The sequence below is a fragment of the Hyperolius riggenbachi genome, chromosome 7, assembly GCF_040937935.1.
Source record: "Hyperolius riggenbachi isolate aHypRig1 chromosome 7, aHypRig1.pri, whole genome shotgun sequence".
NCBI lineage: Eukaryota > Metazoa > Chordata > Amphibia > Anura > Hyperoliidae > Hyperolius > Hyperolius riggenbachi.
Window position 1 is genome coordinate 299,038,956 of NC_090652.1, and position 17,880 is coordinate 299,056,835.

Consider the following 17,880-nt stretch of genomic DNA (forward strand, 5'->3'; position numbering starts at 1 on the left):
CCACCTACTTTTTGGTACTTTAATTGCAGAGTGCTGAAAGGTTATTTTAAAGAGAAGATTAAAAAATATTTCCTAGAAGATAACTTAGGAAGGAAATTGAATTGAATAAAGGTCTAAAGGGGCCCATACACCTAACGATTTTCCTGCCGATATACAGCAGATTCGATCACTGTGATCGAATCTGCTGTGAAATCGTCGCGCAAACGCTGACAGAACGATCGATTTCCGTCCGAAATAAATCATTCCCGACGATCTGTCTGTGCAGAAGATTTTTCTCGATCGCCAGCAGGTCGGGAGTGCGTCGATAGCGGCGTTCGAATGCCCGACGACCGACGCAATACAGCGGAGATACATTACCTGTTCTGGCCGGCGCGACTCCCCCGGTCTCCACTGTCTTCTTCTCCGCTCCGGGCTGCAACTTCACTGAACTTCCTGTCCCGGCAGGAAGTTTAAACAGTAGAGCGCCCTCTACTGTTTAAACTTCCCCTGGACAGGAAGTTCAGTAAAGCGAGCCAGCCGGACCGGAGCCCAGCGCGGAGAAGAAGACAGCGGAGTCCGGGGGAGTCGCGCCGGCCAGAACAGGTAATGTATAGCTGGCGGGCAGGCGGCGGCAGTGGCAGCTCCACAGATTGTGATCAGTTTCATGCTGAAATCGATTTACAATCTGTTTGCAGTAAAGGCAGCCATACGATCCCTCTCTGATCAGATTCGATCAGAAAGGGATCTATCTGTTGGTCGAATCTGATGGCAAATCGACCAGTGTATGGCTACCTTAAAATTTCTCCCCAGTTGGAATATGAGGTGGAAGAAGAATTAATTTGCAGAGTCTTCTAAAGAATGGAGTTTATTGGATGAAGTATTTATTTAAAAGGGTTTATAGCAGAAGATTGCTTATAATGATTATAACTGGCCAATATACAGAAAACGCAGCTGTTGGCATACATGGTACACATTTTTAGCCCAATTGGACATTTAAATGCATAGTCTAATTGATCCTAACTTGAAGTGGATTTAAACATTTGTGATCGATAGTATAACTGATATTAATAAAGAGGAACTTTAACCTAGGATTGAACATCATCCCAGTCAGTAGCTGATAACCCCTTTCCCACCTTTACCTTTTCTTAGATAGATCATCAGGGGGGTCTGTGTGGCTGATATTGTAGTGAAACCCCTCCCACAGTGTGATGTCATGACCATCATCCTGACAGTTTGCTCTCTGTGAACCTCGTTGCATTGTGGGAAATAGAGGCTTTATCCTACTGCAAAGCAAGCAGCATCTTCCTCTGTGCATAGAATTCTCAGTAATGAACATTCCGTACAGATCACCTGGCAAAATTAAAGATGTCACCACCAGTAATGCATTTCACAATGTAAATGAGGGAGAGCAAAGGTTCTGCAAAGGACAAACACTGACTAAATCTATAAATGAATATTGTAAAAAAAAAATAAAAAAAAATTGTACACATTACTTTACAGTGGCATAGCTAAGGAGCTATGGGCCCTGGTGCAAGTTTAATAGTTTAATATGCCCCCCCACCCCAACCCCAAGCACTCTATACATAACTCGTGATATGTCACACCAAAACCTGCCAAGGATTTCCACAGTGTAATGGGTGCAAGTAGGGGATGGGAAACAGTTTAATGATTACTACTATTTAAAGCATCCATAGAAGTGATCATAACCAGCACAGGACCAATAGAGAGCTAATATTGTGCTTGAGGGAAGGGCCCCTTGGGCCCCTCTGACCCAAGGGCCCTGATGTGGTCGTTACCTCTGCAAACTCTATTGCTACGCCACTGTTAGGTTATTTTCACTACAGTTCCTCTTTAAGGGCTAAAATCAATCTAAAGACTGATCCACAATGTTGATTTTTTTAATGGGCCACTAAATTAATTGATGGTTATTTCAATCAGTTGTATTGACTCAAGTATAAGTCTACCCAGCAAAGTTAATGGCTGCACTTGGGGACCAGGAAGAATTAACAGCTGCAATTGGGGCCAGGAGGGGTTAATGGCTGCACTGCATACAGTATTGCAGCCATTATCCCCTCCTGGCCCATAAGTGCAGCCAATAACATCTCCCCCCCCCCCCCAAGTGCAGCTGTTATTCATTCCCCTTCTTACATCCCAGTATATTTCCCTCCTGCCCCTTCCTTGTTAATTTTGGGCAGGACTTTCAGACCTATGTTTTTTTGGCATTTCCTTTAGCAAGAAAGTGTCACATCATGTCACTGGGTAAATTGCTGCAAATGGGAATGTCACTAACCATTCACACTTTATTCAGTGTGCTCAGTGTTACAGCCATTGGTTGGTAAAAATGTCAACGTCACACAGGCAATGGATGCCTCTCAAACAGGACTGGGCAAACTAAAGCCTGCAGGCTGGATTCGAAACACGACTGCTTTGAAGCCAGATGCCCTTTCGCCTTCTCCCTCATGCTGTCCATTCAAGAATACATATGCAGCACACATAAAAGATAGTCAACTTGCTCAATTCCACTTTTCAGCACTGATCTTCATGGCAACGACAGCATCATGTGACCTGCCACCATGTCACATGACACCGCCATCACCATGGAGATCACCGCTAGAAAGTGCGATTGGGTGAGTTACTACCCAATCTCTTCCCACACATGCTTTTTCTGGAGAGGGCGAGTGAGGACGAGAGGGAGACACTCTAACTGCAGGCCACATTCTAGAAAAATGCGGCCCACCGCCAGAAAAGTTTACCCACCCATTCTCTAAAACTTTTTCATTTCGAAAGAAAGCTATACAAGTTAATGCTTTTCCAAGTCATGGCGGGAGGGGGATTATATAACATGCTGGCCACTGCGGCTCACTCTGCAAAGAGTGAGAGAAAGGCACGCCCCCATCCCCTCCCCCACCTCCTCCCCCACCCTCTTCCCCACCCCCTCGGCTATGAGTCAGACATTTTGGACCGAATCTACTCAAGTACAAGCCTACCTGTAACAATCCCAGGAGAAGCAGCTGCGGGCAGTCTGGATGCCACCGCAGCTGCTTCGGTTTCACTGCCAGGCATGTCTACCGTCCCTCCGGCGTCTAGCACGCCGAGGAGGGGACTGTCAGTTGCTCACAGAGTAGCTTTGTCGCGCGCGCGTGCACAGATGAGATCTTTAGGCGCGTCAGCAGACCGGCCGGTCGGCTGACGTCAGCAGAGGCTTTCAGCGTCTCCGATTGGCTGATGAGCGGAGGCGTGGCCGAAGGGTCTCCTCGGCTTCTTAAGCAGCGAGGTTTCACTTGCAAAGTGTCTGCTGTTGCGAATGCTACGTGTTAGCACTCAGACCCTTAGATAGATCCGGTGTGCTTTGATCCGGGAGGAAACTGGGGATTTCACACAGACTAGGATTATTATTGTTATTTGATATATATTGCTTGATATCTGTGTATGACTCTGGCTCTCTCTTCTGACTTCCCTTCCGCTTAACGCCTTTGTACTATCGCCATCTGATCCTGTTGCTAACTCTGCCTGAATTACCTTGATCCTCTTGCCTGCCGATTCTGTACTGTATCTTCCTGTCTGTTGCCAAACCGATCTGTCTGACTACTCTACTCACCAGTGAGCCCTTGTCACTGGTGAGGTTATTACTATTAGTGCCCACCAGCTTCTCTGGTGAGGACTTCTGCTTAGATAGTCTCCACCAGCTCCTCTGGTGAGAACTATTGCATTTGTTATCATACACCAGCTCCTCTGGTGAGAACCATTGCATTTGTTATCATACACCAGCTCCTCTGGTGAGAACTATTGCATTTGTTATCATACACCAGCTCCTCTGGTAATAGTTCCTGCACTGATAAGTGCTCACCAGCTCCTCTGGTGAGGCTTATTATCCTGATAGTGCTCACCAGCTCCTCTGGTGAGCTATCTGCATTACTGTTGCACCAAGCACGTTACACCTGTTACACCTTTTGTATTTGTTGTCACGGCAACTTCTGATATACCAGCATTATAGGTGATTCTGCAGATCATCTTATATTCAGGTATACATCTGCATTATTGGTGATTCTGCAGATCACCTAATAATCAGAATTCTGCCTTTTGCTGACACAAATCGTTACACTACCCCTATACTTTAATTTAGTGAGCCAGCCCTAAATTTCTAGGCTTATAGTCGAGTATATACGATACAATAGCTGGAAATAAGTATGGGGAATTGGAAGAGGACTGACTAAAGAGGATATTCGTGTGCCTTGCTGTTCCTATAACCTGGTTGGTGTTTAGATGTTGCCCAAAGACACTGGAAGTGGTCGTGGTGGAGAAAATTAGGTGCTGTAGGAAATTGTTGTAGCAAATATTTTTTGTTTTGTTTTCAAAAGTCTTTTAACCCCTTGCCGACCACTCCATGCCAATTGGCGTGAAGTCCTGAGGGTGGAGATTGCAGGGGATCGCGTGAGCCGATGTGCGCACATTCCTGCTTGAATGACAGAGCTCCGCTCCATCATCAGTCTACCAGTGGCGATCGCTGCTAGGAGACTGTTAAATGCGAAACCGCAGTCTATTTACAGTGAATAGCGTTGCGATCTATGGCAGTGCTGTACTGGTGACAGCCGTGTGACACAGCTGTCCCCCTATGAGGCTCAGGAGCGATCAGCTGACAGCCGATCGCTGTCATTGGCTGGTGGAGAGAGAGAGGGTCGGAAAAAAATAAATAGGAAAATTTATTTAAAAAAAATGTACAAACAAAAAAATACAAAAATAAACAAACGGGGGCAGCGATCACAGCCCACCAACAGAAAGTTCTGTTGGTGGGCAGAAAGGGGGGGTTTGAAATAAATCACTTGTGTGCTGAGTTGTACGGCCCTGCAGCCCTACGCCCTCCCTTAAAGCTGCAGTGGCCTAATTTGTAAAATATAGTCTGGTCACTAGGGGGTGTAAGCCTATGGTCCTTAAGCAATTAATGCCTAATTCATATAAAATAATGTCTCATTAAGAGCATATAAATAAACTAAATAAGGCTTGAACATGACCTTTAAAGAGACTCTGAAGTCTCTAAAAATACAGCTTTTTATTGCAAAAAGCTGTTCAACATTATTGCCCTAACTAAAACGCCGCATTCCCGGGGGAAAATTGTGGGGAGCGCTTCCGTGAGAGGCAGAGCTTTCAGCTGCAGCTCTGCCTCTACACGCGTCTATCAGTGCGTATCTCTACCTCTGCCCGCCCCTCTGTCTTCCTTCACTGAAAGGGGCGAGGGAAAGGCGGAGATACGCGCTGATAGTAGAGTGACCAGATTTTTGTGCGTCCAACCTGGGACGGGGAGGGGGGGGGGCGGCACACGCAGCGCGCCGTTGCGAAAAGTGGGGGGACTGAGGAGCACGCAGCGACGAAGACTGGGGGTTGGGTGCTGTGAAAAATGGGCGTGGCCATGACGTTGTATGGGCGGAGCTAATGTAATGATGTAACAGCGAGGCATAAGAAAGCAGTGTTTACGCCATGATGTGGTCAAACGAGACTTTGCATCATGGGTGTGCAGAAACTGTGTGATGCTAATAGTATACCATAACCACAAAGCAGCAAACATAGCCATCTATGACCATTAAATAATAAATGCAGTAACAGTTACCCCGGACACCAGAAAATAAACGCAATGCGGGCAACATGTCAGTATAAAATAAACGCAATGCGGGCAACATGTCAGTACAAAATAAACGCAATGCGGGCAAACATGTCAGTACAAAATAAACGCAATGCGGGCAACATGTCAGTACAAAATAAACGCAATGCGGGCAAACATGTCAGTACAAAATAAACGCAATGCGGGCAAACATGTCGTCAGTACAAAATAAACGCAATGCGGGCAAACATGTCAGTACAAAATAAACGCAATGCGGGCAAACATGTCAGTACAAAATAAACGCAATGAGCAACATGTCAGTACAAAATAAACGCAATGCGGGCAACATGTCAGTACAAAATAAACGCAATGCGGGCAAACATGTCAGTACAAAATAAACGCAATGCGGGCAACATGTCAGTACAAAATAAACGCAATGTGGGCAAACATATCAGTACAAAATAAACGCAATGCGGGCAACATGTCAGTACAAAATAAACGCAATGCGGGCAACATGTCAGTACAAAATAAACGCAATGCGGGCAACATGTCAGTACAAAATAAACGCAATGCGGGCAACATGTCAGTACAAAATAAACGCAATGCGGGCAAACATTTCACCAGAAAATAAAACACAATTCGGGCAAACATTTCACCAAAAAATTAACGCAATGCGGGCAAACATTTCACCAGAAAATAAACGCAATGCGGGCAAACATTTCACCAGAAAATAAACGCAATGTGGGCAAACATTTCACCAGAAAATAAACGCAATGCGGGCAAACATTTCACCAGAAAATAAACGCAATGCGGGCAAACATTTCACCAGAAAATTAACGCAATGCGGGCAAACATTTCACCAGAAAATTAACGCAATGCGGGCAAACATTTCACCAGAAAATTAACGCAATGCGGGCAAACATTTCACCAGAAAATTAACGCAATGCGGGCAAACAGTTCACCTGGAAAAGAAAGCATTTACTCACCTGGCAGAAGTCTCTGGCCTCTTACGCGCTGCTCCCTGGACCACCTTCCTCCTTCTCTTGTCTCCCACGCTGACAGGGCTACGGCAAGATGGCGCCCGAAGCCCTGTACTGGAGACACAAATAGTCTCCAGTACAGGGGTTCGGCAGCCATCTTGCCGTAGCCCTGCTCGCCTGTCCTGGTCATCCCATTGCAGTTTGTGCTTTGTAATCATGTGCCTTTGTAAGGTAGTTGTCCCTACGCGGGTCTTGGTCTTTCCACGGCTCAATTTTTGGTGGCAGAGAGAACAGATGGCATTGCTCTCATCTGAGGCAGACACACAAAAAATTTCCACACCGCTGAGCCCTGGAGTGATGGCACTTTGGTGGTGGCGGCCGACTGAGTGTTAAGCGGGGTGTCAGAATCAGAGCAGGAGGAGAAGATATGTCACGCTTCCGTGCGGAAGCTGAGAAAGATGAGGTGTTGTGTTAAATAGTCAACTACGTCCTGACAATATTGGGGGTTGATGGCACGTGCCTTCTTCTGAACACTGTACTTTGGTTGAGGGCCGCACAAAATCACGACAGTGCGACCTTGAACAGACCTGCCAGGTGGCCTCTGCTTTTGTCCATATTGGGGGGGATGAAGTGAAAGGTATGCACTGACTTGACTAATACAATGTGCAGTCACACAGGTGCAGTTAACAGGTATGCACGGAGTGGTATATCACACTGCGTGCACTCACGTAGGTAGGTGGGTGCACTGAACACAACAAGTAGGTATATGCAGTGATGGGTATTACAAATGTGCACCTGTCACACACACATACCGTGAAAAGGTAGAGTGACTGGTGGTATTAAATCTCGCTCTGCGTGCGCTCACGTAGGTAGATGGGTGCACTGAACACAACAGATAGGTATATGCAGTGATGGGTATTATAAATGTGCACCTGTCACACACATGTACCGTGAAAAGGTAGAGTGAATGGTGGTATTAAATATCACACTGCGTGCGCTCACGTAGGTAGGTGAGTGCACTGAAGTGAACAGGTAGGTATATGCAGTGATGGGTATTACAATGTGCACCTGTCACACACAGAAAGGTACTGGACAGGCACAGTGACACTGCGTGCGCTCACGTAGGTAGGTGGGTGCACTGTGAACAACAGGTAGGTATATTCAGCGATGGGTATTATAATGTGCACCTGGCACAGTAGTAATTATACCACCAAGGGGCCAAAGGCCCGCTGCAACTGGGGCTGTATATAATGCAAGTGGGCCACGCAAAAAAAAAAAAATAGATCACAAGAACAAGATTAGCTCTCAAAAGAGCTGTTGAGGGGTGCTTTTTTAGCAATAAGAATCAGCAAGGAGCAAGCTAACAAGCCTACAAGGGCCTAACTAAGCTTTCCCTATAGGTCTCTGCACAGCAGCTCTCCCTGCTCTAATTACTGCAGGCACACGAGTGAGTCAAATGCCTGACGCTGCCTGCCTTTTATAAGGCGGGGGGGGGGGCTCCAGGAGGGAGTGTAGCCTGATTGGCTACCTTGTGTCTGCTGACTGTGATGTAGAGGGTCAAAGCTGACCCTAATGATGCACTATGGGGGCGAATCAAAATTCCGGAAAAGCGCGGCCGAACCGTTCGGGCCATCTCTACTTAGGGCAATAATGTTGAACAGCTTTTTGCAATAAAAAGATGTATTTTCTGAGACATCAGTGTTTCTTTAAGTCTAGATACACCTAATAATGACCAAACTTTGCAGTCCTTTGTAGCCCCTTACACATTTACACACTCCTAGGAGGTCTGGTTAACCAGAAACTTACTGGGTAATCTGTAACTCTGTATGTTTCAAGTCCTAGCCCATAAAACCACATTAATCCGTGTCATGCACTTATGAGGATCCCCCAATCCAAAACAGTCTGTATGCAGGTTGGATTATTGTAGCTCTGTACAAATAACAAGCTGACACATCATCACATTCCAGTAGTTTTGGAGGTGTGGTTAGCTTACAGGGACAACAAATTATGATTTGCATATTCAGCAGTGATGCATCATGGGACACATCACATGCTCACTCCAACCTGAATTATCACAAATTCCTTCTGTTTTAAGAAGGCAAACTTTTGTTTTGGGTAGCATTTTAGTAAGAGGGCTTTTTGGCCATTTTTAGCCCCATACACACTCCTAGGAGCTCTGGTTCACCTTTAGCTTGCTGGGTAATTTGTAACTAATAATTACCACCCCTGTGATCTGACCATTCATCCCTCTACCACCTGACAAGACCGCTAACATCAATTATTTTGTCTGCAGTAACTAGCAAGTTATCATCTGTGCACATCGACGTTATGGCTGTTAGAAATCGTGTTAGGTGACTACAGATGTAAGAAAATGGAAATGTTCTTCGAAGTGTTCACATAAATAACAGCTTGTCCTGATTCTCTGATATCTTTGGATTGACACTTTAGGAAACAAGTTGATCGATCAGAAGCTGGAGAAGATACAAGCTTGCTTGGAGCGCGGGGAGGAGGTGCAGGGGGAGTACCTAACCTACCTGCTGTCCAGCGGGAAACTGACCAATAAGGAGGTGTATGGCAGCATAGCTGAGCTGCTGTTGGCCGGAGTGGACACGGTAATATGAATTTAAAAAAAAAGAAAAATAACTGCTCACAATTTAATTTTGCTGGAAGTGTTTTGGTGTGTATGTCTACTGTATGAAATCAGCATACAAGGGGCCTGATTCACAATGCGGTGCAAACTGTTAGCGTGCTGGTGAAAAGCCCCTTATCACGCCTAAACTCAGTTTAGGCATGATAAGTTTAGGTGTGATAAGTTTTTAGGCATGATAACTATAGCACCAACTGGGTTAGCACCGCAGTGCACAGCTGATCAAAAGTTTTGCGCTAGCAAAGTCTGGTGCGCAAAACGTCGCATAGAGTTTAATGGCGCTGCTTTGCGAGCGGGACTTTGCGATCTAAACTTATCTAAACTTATCACGCCTAAACTTATCAATGCCTAAACTTATCAATGCCTAAACTTATCAATGCCTAAACTTATCACGCCTAAACTTATCATGCCTAAACTTATCATGCCTAAACTGAGTTTAGGCATGATAAGGGGCTTTTCACCAGCGTGGTGCAATGGTTATCACGCCTAAAGTCTTTTAGGCGTTATAACTGGCTTATCACCGCTTTGTGAATTGAGCCCAAGGATTCCACAATATAAAATTCAACATACTATGATAATCATAAATAAGATTAACAATAACACAATACATAATGTGTATAACAAAAGAAGGCACCCACGCTCGACAGTCATTTTTAAAGGTACTTGTTTTTTTAATTGACCTGAGGAAGCGGTTAATGATCCGTGAAATGTGTTGTCACCTACCAATTGTGCACGAATAAAAAATTATTTTTTACTAAATTGGTGATTTTCACCAGGAGAGGTAAGCTTGCCCCTCTATCTATCTATCTATCTATCTATCTATCTATCTATCTATCTATCTATCTATCTATCTATCTATCTATCTACATTATCAATCTATCTATATTTAAGTTTTTATGAATAGATCCTGGCTTTTGAGTGCCTCCTACCCTTTTTTTTCTATGTATAAAAAAAAACAAAGGGGTCTATTAACCATAACCAAGGAATTAGCATGAAACCCCAGCAGCCCAGAATGGCTTGGGAGCCCCTCGGCTTACATGCATCCACCTTTAACCACCACAACCACGGACACCATACCTGGTAACCAATAACCAGCCAAAACACCTTGCATTTACTGATGTCCGGGGATATTACCCAGCTCTCTTCACCTTGATCCACTGCAGCCACTTCCACCACCAAAGTGACCACCGACAGCTGAAGCAACCCTGTAAAGAAAGTAGAGAACTACACAGTTACCATATATATAACCTCTTGTCTGTAAAAGACCCAGCTACTTACAGGATACCACCCACCTCCTGAACAAACTGTCAGCCATCGGCCCAGTACCTGAGGGAACCATACTGGCCACGATGGACGTGGAGTCCCTGTACACGAACATTCCCCATGATGATGGTATTGCGGCCTGCCGTAAATATCTTCAGGGTCAGGGCATACCTGTAAAGCCTATTACTGGACTGATCAAATTCATTCTCACTCATAATTATTTCACTTTTGGACAGGACCTCTATTTACAGCAGATGGGCGTGGCAATGGGTTCGCGATTCGCTCCACAGTATGCAAATCTATTCATGGCCAAAATCGAAGAGGAATACCTCAATGCATGTGGCATAAAACCCTTGGCCTACTTCCGCTTCATTGATGATATTTTAATCATCTGGTCCGCAAGTGAGGATGATCTTCTCCAGTTCCACAGGAACTTCAATGCCTTCCATCCTACAATCAAATTGAAACTTACCTACTCTCACACAGAGATTAACTTTCTGGACACCACCATATACATCAGGGGTAACAACATACAAACCTCTGTGTATCGCAAACCTACAGACCGTCCCACATACCTAAGATATGACAGTTTTCATCCCAAGCACATTAAGAACTCTATAATTTACAGCCAAGCTATAAGGTACAACCGGATTTGTTCTGACAGGATGGACAGAGACAAGCACCTGGATCACCTTAAGAACACTTTCATTAAACAAGGTTACAGTCCTCCCATGGCTGAGGCCCAAATCAGGAAAGCCAGCAACATCCCCAGGACTGAACTCCTGAAATATAAGCAAAACCAGAAAGAGGAACGTGTCCCTTTGGTTGTCACCTACAACCCACACCTGGAAATCTTAAAGAGACTCCGTAACAAAAATTGCATCCTGTTTTTAATCATCCTACATGTTCCAAAAGCTATTCTAATGTGTTCTGGCTTACTGCAGCACTTTCTACTATGACAGTCTCTGTAATAAATCAATGTATCTTTCCCCTGTCAAACTTGTCGGCCTGTGTCTGGAAGGCTGCCAAGTTCTTCAGTGTTGTGGTTCTGCTATGAACTCACCCTTCCTGGCCCCTCTGCATACTGCCTGTGTGTTATTTAGATAAGAGAGAAGAGAGAAGCTGCTCTAATCAGCTGGATAAATCGTCCTCTGAGCTGGCTGGGCTTTCACATACTGAGGAATTACTAACAAGGGCAAAGCTGTTTGCAGGAAGAAAAGAGCAGCCTGAAACTTCAGTGCATGGGGGAAAGAAACACACAAATGATCTCTTGAGATTCAAAAGGAATGCTGTATACAGCCTGCTTATGTATGGATGTATTTTCTATGTGTAGAAATACTGTACATCAACCTACTTCCTGTTTTGATGGCCATTTTGTTTGTTTACAAACAAACTTTTTAAAACTGTTTTTAACCACTTTTAATGCGGCGAGGAGCGGCGAAATTGTGACAGAGGGTAATAGGAGATGTCCCCTAACGCACTGGTATGTTTACTTTTGAGCGATTTTAACAATACAGATTCTCTTTAAGGAGGATTGCTAAGGAACTTCATCCCATTTTACACAAGGATCACAGACTGAGAACGATATTCCCTAAACCTCCACTCTTGTCATATCGGCAACCACACAATCTAAAACAGATGATTGTCAGGAGCTCTTTGAATAGGCCTCAACAAAACGGAACATCACCCTGCCGACAAAAAATATGTGGGACCTGCAGACACATTTACTCCACTGACAGGGTAACGATACCAGGTTCACAACAGGAGTACAGAGTACAAGGTAAATTTTCTTGTGGGTCCACCAATCTGGTATATCTGATCATGTGTGCTAAATGCCCCAATGTTATGTACGTGGGAGAAACTGGACAAACTCTGCTCAAACGTATGAATGGACACAGGCACACTATTAATGATACCAAATCTGGACTCCCAGTTGCTACACACAGGCTCGGACAGAGCCGCCGAACCACCGACGGTCCCATCGGTGGGCCCCGACTGCCCCTCCTCCTGGGGGCCCCTAGAAGGCGTGCGCTGCATGGGAGAGCCGGGGAGGGCAGCCCGACTGTTTTTTTTTTTTTTTTTTTATGTCCCTTAAAAAAAACTATTTTCCCCGGGGGGCCCCCCTCCTATCCTCCCCCTCCCTCACCTCGGAGGGCCCCCCTCCTGTTACGAGCGGCGGCGGCGGTTACAGCAAAGTTCCTGCGAGGTATAGCAGAAGATAGAGGTCCAGCTGCCTCCCGGGCTACGCTGTCTCCTCTATGCCGCTCGCACTGCTTCCTGGTTTAGTGCGAGCGGCATAGAGGAGACAGCGACTGGGAGGCAGCTGGACCTCTATCTTCTGCTTTACCTCCCCGGAAGTTTGCTGTACCCGCCGGCGCCGCTCGTAACAGGAGGGGGCCCTCCGAGAGTCCGAGGTGAGGGAGGGGGAGGATAGGAGGGGGCCCCCGGGGAAAATAGTTTTTTTTAAGGGAAAAAAAACAAAAAAAAAACAGTCGGGCTGCCCTCCCCGCGGCTTGTAAGGAGGGGGGACACCCAGGTGAGGGGGAGCATAGGAGTCGGGGCCCCCACTGGCTACCCACTCGGCTACCTAACTGCCCACCCTCCCACCTGGCTACCTAACTGCCCACCCGGCTACCTATCTACCCACCCAGCTACCTATCTGCCTACCCTCCCACCCGGCTACCTATCTGCCCACCCGGCTACCTATCTACCCACCCGGCTACCTATCTACCCACCCAGCTACCTATCTGCCTACCCTCCCACCCGGCTACCTATCTGCCCACCCGGCTACCTATCTACCCACCCAGCTACCTATCTGCCTACCCTCCCACCCGGCTACCTAACTGCCCACCCGGCTACCTAACTGCCTACCCTCCCACCCGGCTACCTATCTACCCACCCGGCTACCTAACTGGCTGCCCACCCGGCTACCTATCTACCCACCCAGCTACCTATCTGCCTACCCTCCCACCCGGCTACCTAACTGCCCACCCGGCTACCCTTCTGCCTACCCTCCCACCCGGCTACCCTTCTGCCTACCCTCCCACCCGGCTACCTAACTGCCCACCCGGCTACCTAACTGCCTACCCTCCCACCCGGCTACCTATCTACCCACCCAGCTACCTATCTGCCTACCCTCCCACCCGGCTACCTAATTGCCCACCCGGCTACCTAACTGCCTACCCTCCCACCCGGCTACCTATCTGCCCACCCGGCTACCTATCTGCCCACCTGGATACCTATCTACCCACCCAGCTACCTATCTGCCCACCCGGCTACCTAACTGCCTACCCTCCCACCTGGCTACCTAACTGCCCACCCGGCTACCTATCTACCCACCCAGCTACCTATCTGCCTACCCTCCCACCCGGCTACCTATCTGCCTACCCGGCTACCTATCTACCCACCCGGCTACCTATCTACCCACCCAGCTACCTATCTGCCTACCCTCCCACCCGGCTACCTATCTGCCCACCCGGCTACCTATCTACCCACCCAGCTACCTATCTGCCTACCCTCCCACCTGGCTACCTAACTGCCCACCCGGCTACCTAACTGCCCACCCAGCTACCTATCTGCCCACCTGGCTACCTAACTGCCTACCCTCCCACCCGGCTACCTAACTGCCCACCCAGCTACCTATCTGCCTACCCTCCCACCCGGCTACATAACTGCCTACCCGGCTACCTATCTGCCTACCATGCCATGGGCGTCCCTACATAGGGCAAAATGGGGCATGCACACTCCCCTGGCTAGCTGCTGCCCCCCCCTAGCTACCCGGACGTGGCTGGCCCGCCCGCCCTGGGGTGGCAGCGGAGAGAGAAAAGAAGCGGCAGGCACAGCGGCGCTGCCTGCCGCATCACTTAATTCTAAAGGGGGGAGCGAGAGAGGGGGAGCCCCAAGGTGAGGGAAGGGGGAGGGGGAAACGTCCTCCCTTCCCCACCGCTTCTCTTCTCTCTCCGCTGCCACTGAGGACACCTATAGATCTGGCTATTTAAACTGGGGACACCTATAGACCTGTCTATCTATACTGGGGGGCCCTGTCACTACCTAAACTAGGGGCTCCTGTCACTATATACACTGGGGGGGGGTCCCTGTCACTGCATACACTGGGGGGCTCCTGTCATACCTAAACTGGGGGTACCTGTCACTAACTGAACTGGGGGGGCGCCTGTCAATACCTGAACTGGGGGCACCTGTCACTACCTGAACTGGGGGGCACTGTCACTACCTAAACTGGGGGCACCTGTCACTACATACCCTGGGGGGCACCTGTCACTACAAACACTGGGGGCTCCTGTCACTACATACCCTGGGGGGCACCTGTTACTACCTTAACTGGGGGGCACCTGTCACTACAAACACTGGGGGCTCCTGTCACTACCTAAACTGGGGGGTATCTGTCACTAACTAAACTGGGGGGCTCCTGTCGCTACCTAAACTTGGGGGTCCTGTCACTACCTAAGCTGGGAGGCTCCTGGTGCTACCTAAACTAGGGTGCACCTGTCACTACCTAAACTATCCAGGCCAGCCCAGCATCACCACCAGCCAACCAGCCCAGAATCACTGTCAAAAAGGCCACAGCATCACCACCAACAGTCAGGCCAACATTTACTTCAACCAGCCAAGTACAGCCCAGCATCACCGCCAGGCCGGCCACAGCATCACCGCCAGGCCTTTCAGCCCACACATCATCCCCAATCCAGCCAAAAACAGTATTGCCTGGCACAGCAGCCAGTAGAGGAGAATTCAGAAGCCAGGTGAGAGGTGTCTACCATATTAAGTGGGCATTCTGCCTATTTATGTGAAATGCTGTTTATTTATGTGCCTCATGACTGCTGAATTTGTCTTGTTGGGGGCCTCATGGTTACTGAATTTGTCTTGTTGGGGGCCTCATGGTTACTGAATGTCTTGTTGGGGGCCTCATGATTGCTGAATTTGTCTTGTTGGGGGCCTCAAGATTGCTGAATTTGTCATGTTGTCATATTTGTCATATCTAACCTATGCTGAGGGAAACTATTCTGGCTACCTATATTAGCCCACTGCCTTACTGTTACAGTTACATTACAATTACCCCCCACCCATGTGATGTCATGTCCACACCCATTTTTTTTGTCGCTGCGCGCTTTGCTTTTTTGGGGGGGGGGGGGTGTTGGTAAATTATCCGCACCGGGTGTCAAACACCCTAGCTACGCCACTGGAGGGGGGCACAGCTTGGAAGGGGGGGAATTGGGCACAGAGCGGCGGGGAGGGGGGGAAGCGTCCCCCCCTCCCTCACCTAGAGCCCCCCCCTTCCGCGCACCCCCCTCCTCCAGAAGTGCAGCCAGCAGCGAGCGGAGAATAGCTACAGAGATGATGCTATCTCCGCTCCGAGTCCGCATGCCGCTGCCCTGCTGGTCTCTGACTGTAGTGTGTGACGCTGTCCAATCACGTTCTCGCAGTACTTCCTGCTAGAGCGTGATTGGACAGCGTCACTACAGGAGACAGAGACCAGCAGGGCAGCAGCGGCATGCGGAGCGGAGCGGAGATAGCATCATCTGAAGCTGGTAAGCTATACTCCGCTCGCTGCTGGCTGCACTTCTCGAGGAGGGGGGTGCGCGGAAGGGGGGGCCCTAGGTGAGGGAGGGGGGGAGGCTTCCCCGCTGATCTGTGCCCTCTGCCCCCCCTTCCAAGCTGGGGGGGACTTGCATTGTGTGGGGGTATCTCTGCCACCAACCTGATTGCATTGTGTGGGGGTATCTGCAGCCAACCTGATTGCATTGTGTGGGGGTATCTGCAGCCAAACTGATTGCATTTTGTGGGGGTATCTGCAGCCAAACTGATTGCATTTTGTGGGGGTATCTGCCATCAACCTGATTGCATTTTGTGGGGGTATCTGCCGTTAACCTGATTGCATTGTGTGGGGGTATCTGCCGTCAACCTGATTGCATTTTGTGGGGGTATCTGCCACCAACCTGATTGCATTGTGTGGGGGTATCTGCCGTCAACCTGATTGCATTTTGTGGGGGTATCTGCTGCAATTTGACTACTTGATGAATTATCATGAGGCATGTAACTACTTGAATATACAATGTATCTGGTCGGACCTAATCTCTGTGAATAACGCCGCTACTTATTTTGTGTTTTGTATTTTTTTTTTTTAAGTCTGCCCATGACTCATCATGACCACGCCGATGTTCCAGTGCATGGTGACACCCATTTAGTTTCGCATTTAGACATATCCCTATTGGAGACTGTCCTCAGAATTGCTCACAATCTATTCCCTACCATAAAGTCATGCAAAATTTCTAGAGTACATGTGTATGTGAGCCCAAAATGGGGGGGGGGGGGGGGAGGGAGGAGGAGGAGAGGGGGGTGGGCCCCTGGCTGAAACTTCCTCGGTGGGCCCTTGGTGTCCCAGTCCGACCCTGGCTACACACTTTCGGGCCAACGGACACAGCATGGATGATCTTCGTGTCACTGCCCTGAAGGGCGGCTTCAAAACGTCAAATGACCGATTAATAGCAGAAACAAAATTTATAAATTGTTTCAAAGCTGTGCAGAAGGGGTTGAATAAGGACAACAACTTTCTATATTGGTATGAGATTGATGATATATGAACTGTCTCAGCCACCCTAGCTGAACTTGTGAACTAAGAATTTACGATACCTCTGGGTCAATCCTAATACCAGGTCTGTGAGCAATGGAGTAAACAAGGATCCTTATCTTACCCCATTTAGATGGTCTGTTTGTATTAAGGCATCTTAATGATGTATTTATGCTTGAAAAAAATATCTGTTTTCCCTTTTGATGTTGCATGTATATAAGCTGTCTGTACCACCAGCTTGCAAACTAACAGGATGTAAACCTGACGAAGGCTGCAAGGCCGAAAGCTTGCTTATTCTTATTCATTTGTAGTTAGCCAATAAATGGTATCATCCTGATTTATAACTTCTTGCTATATTCAAATAAACAACCTATCAACCAGGGCCATATCTCACTCTACCCTCAGGGGGAATCTCAGGGATTTATTTATTTTCAAAAGCACTTTGCTGTCCAACTGCCAACAAACTGTGCAGCGAGCAGGGAGGCTGGCCAGCATCATTGTTTAAATCCTTTTTAGGGAATATATTTCTAAAGAATAAAAGCCTTGCTGAGAATCCCCTATGAAGAGATGGACTAGTCCAAAACCTGTCACTTCTATCAGATTTCTACTACCTACTATAAGTGACAGCAACATAGGAGAAAATTCATTTATGGCTCATTTTACTCTGGAAAAAAACATACTTCTTACTTGTCTAGGTTTGCACATATTTAAAATTTTACAATTTTTCATCATAGTGCCCCTTTAACCATGGACTTTTAAGAATATTTTAATTAAACTAAACAGATCAGATTAAACCCTGGTACCAAAGAGAGGACGGGGTTAGACGGAGTGG

General features: G+C 47.6%; 1 protein-coding gene across 1 annotated transcript in view; it reads left to right on the top strand.

Annotated features, from left to right (window-relative positions):
• Positions 1–17,880, top strand: part of LOC137526179 (sterol 26-hydroxylase, mitochondrial-like) — a 48,482-nt gene that overhangs the window by 17,086 nt on the left and 13,516 nt on the right. The window contains exon 5 of the mRNA XM_068247399.1: positions 9,001–9,164. Within this exon, the coding sequence (XP_068103500.1) occupies positions 9,001–9,164 (164 nt within the window). The remainder of the gene's footprint in view (positions 1–9,000; positions 9,165–17,880) is intronic.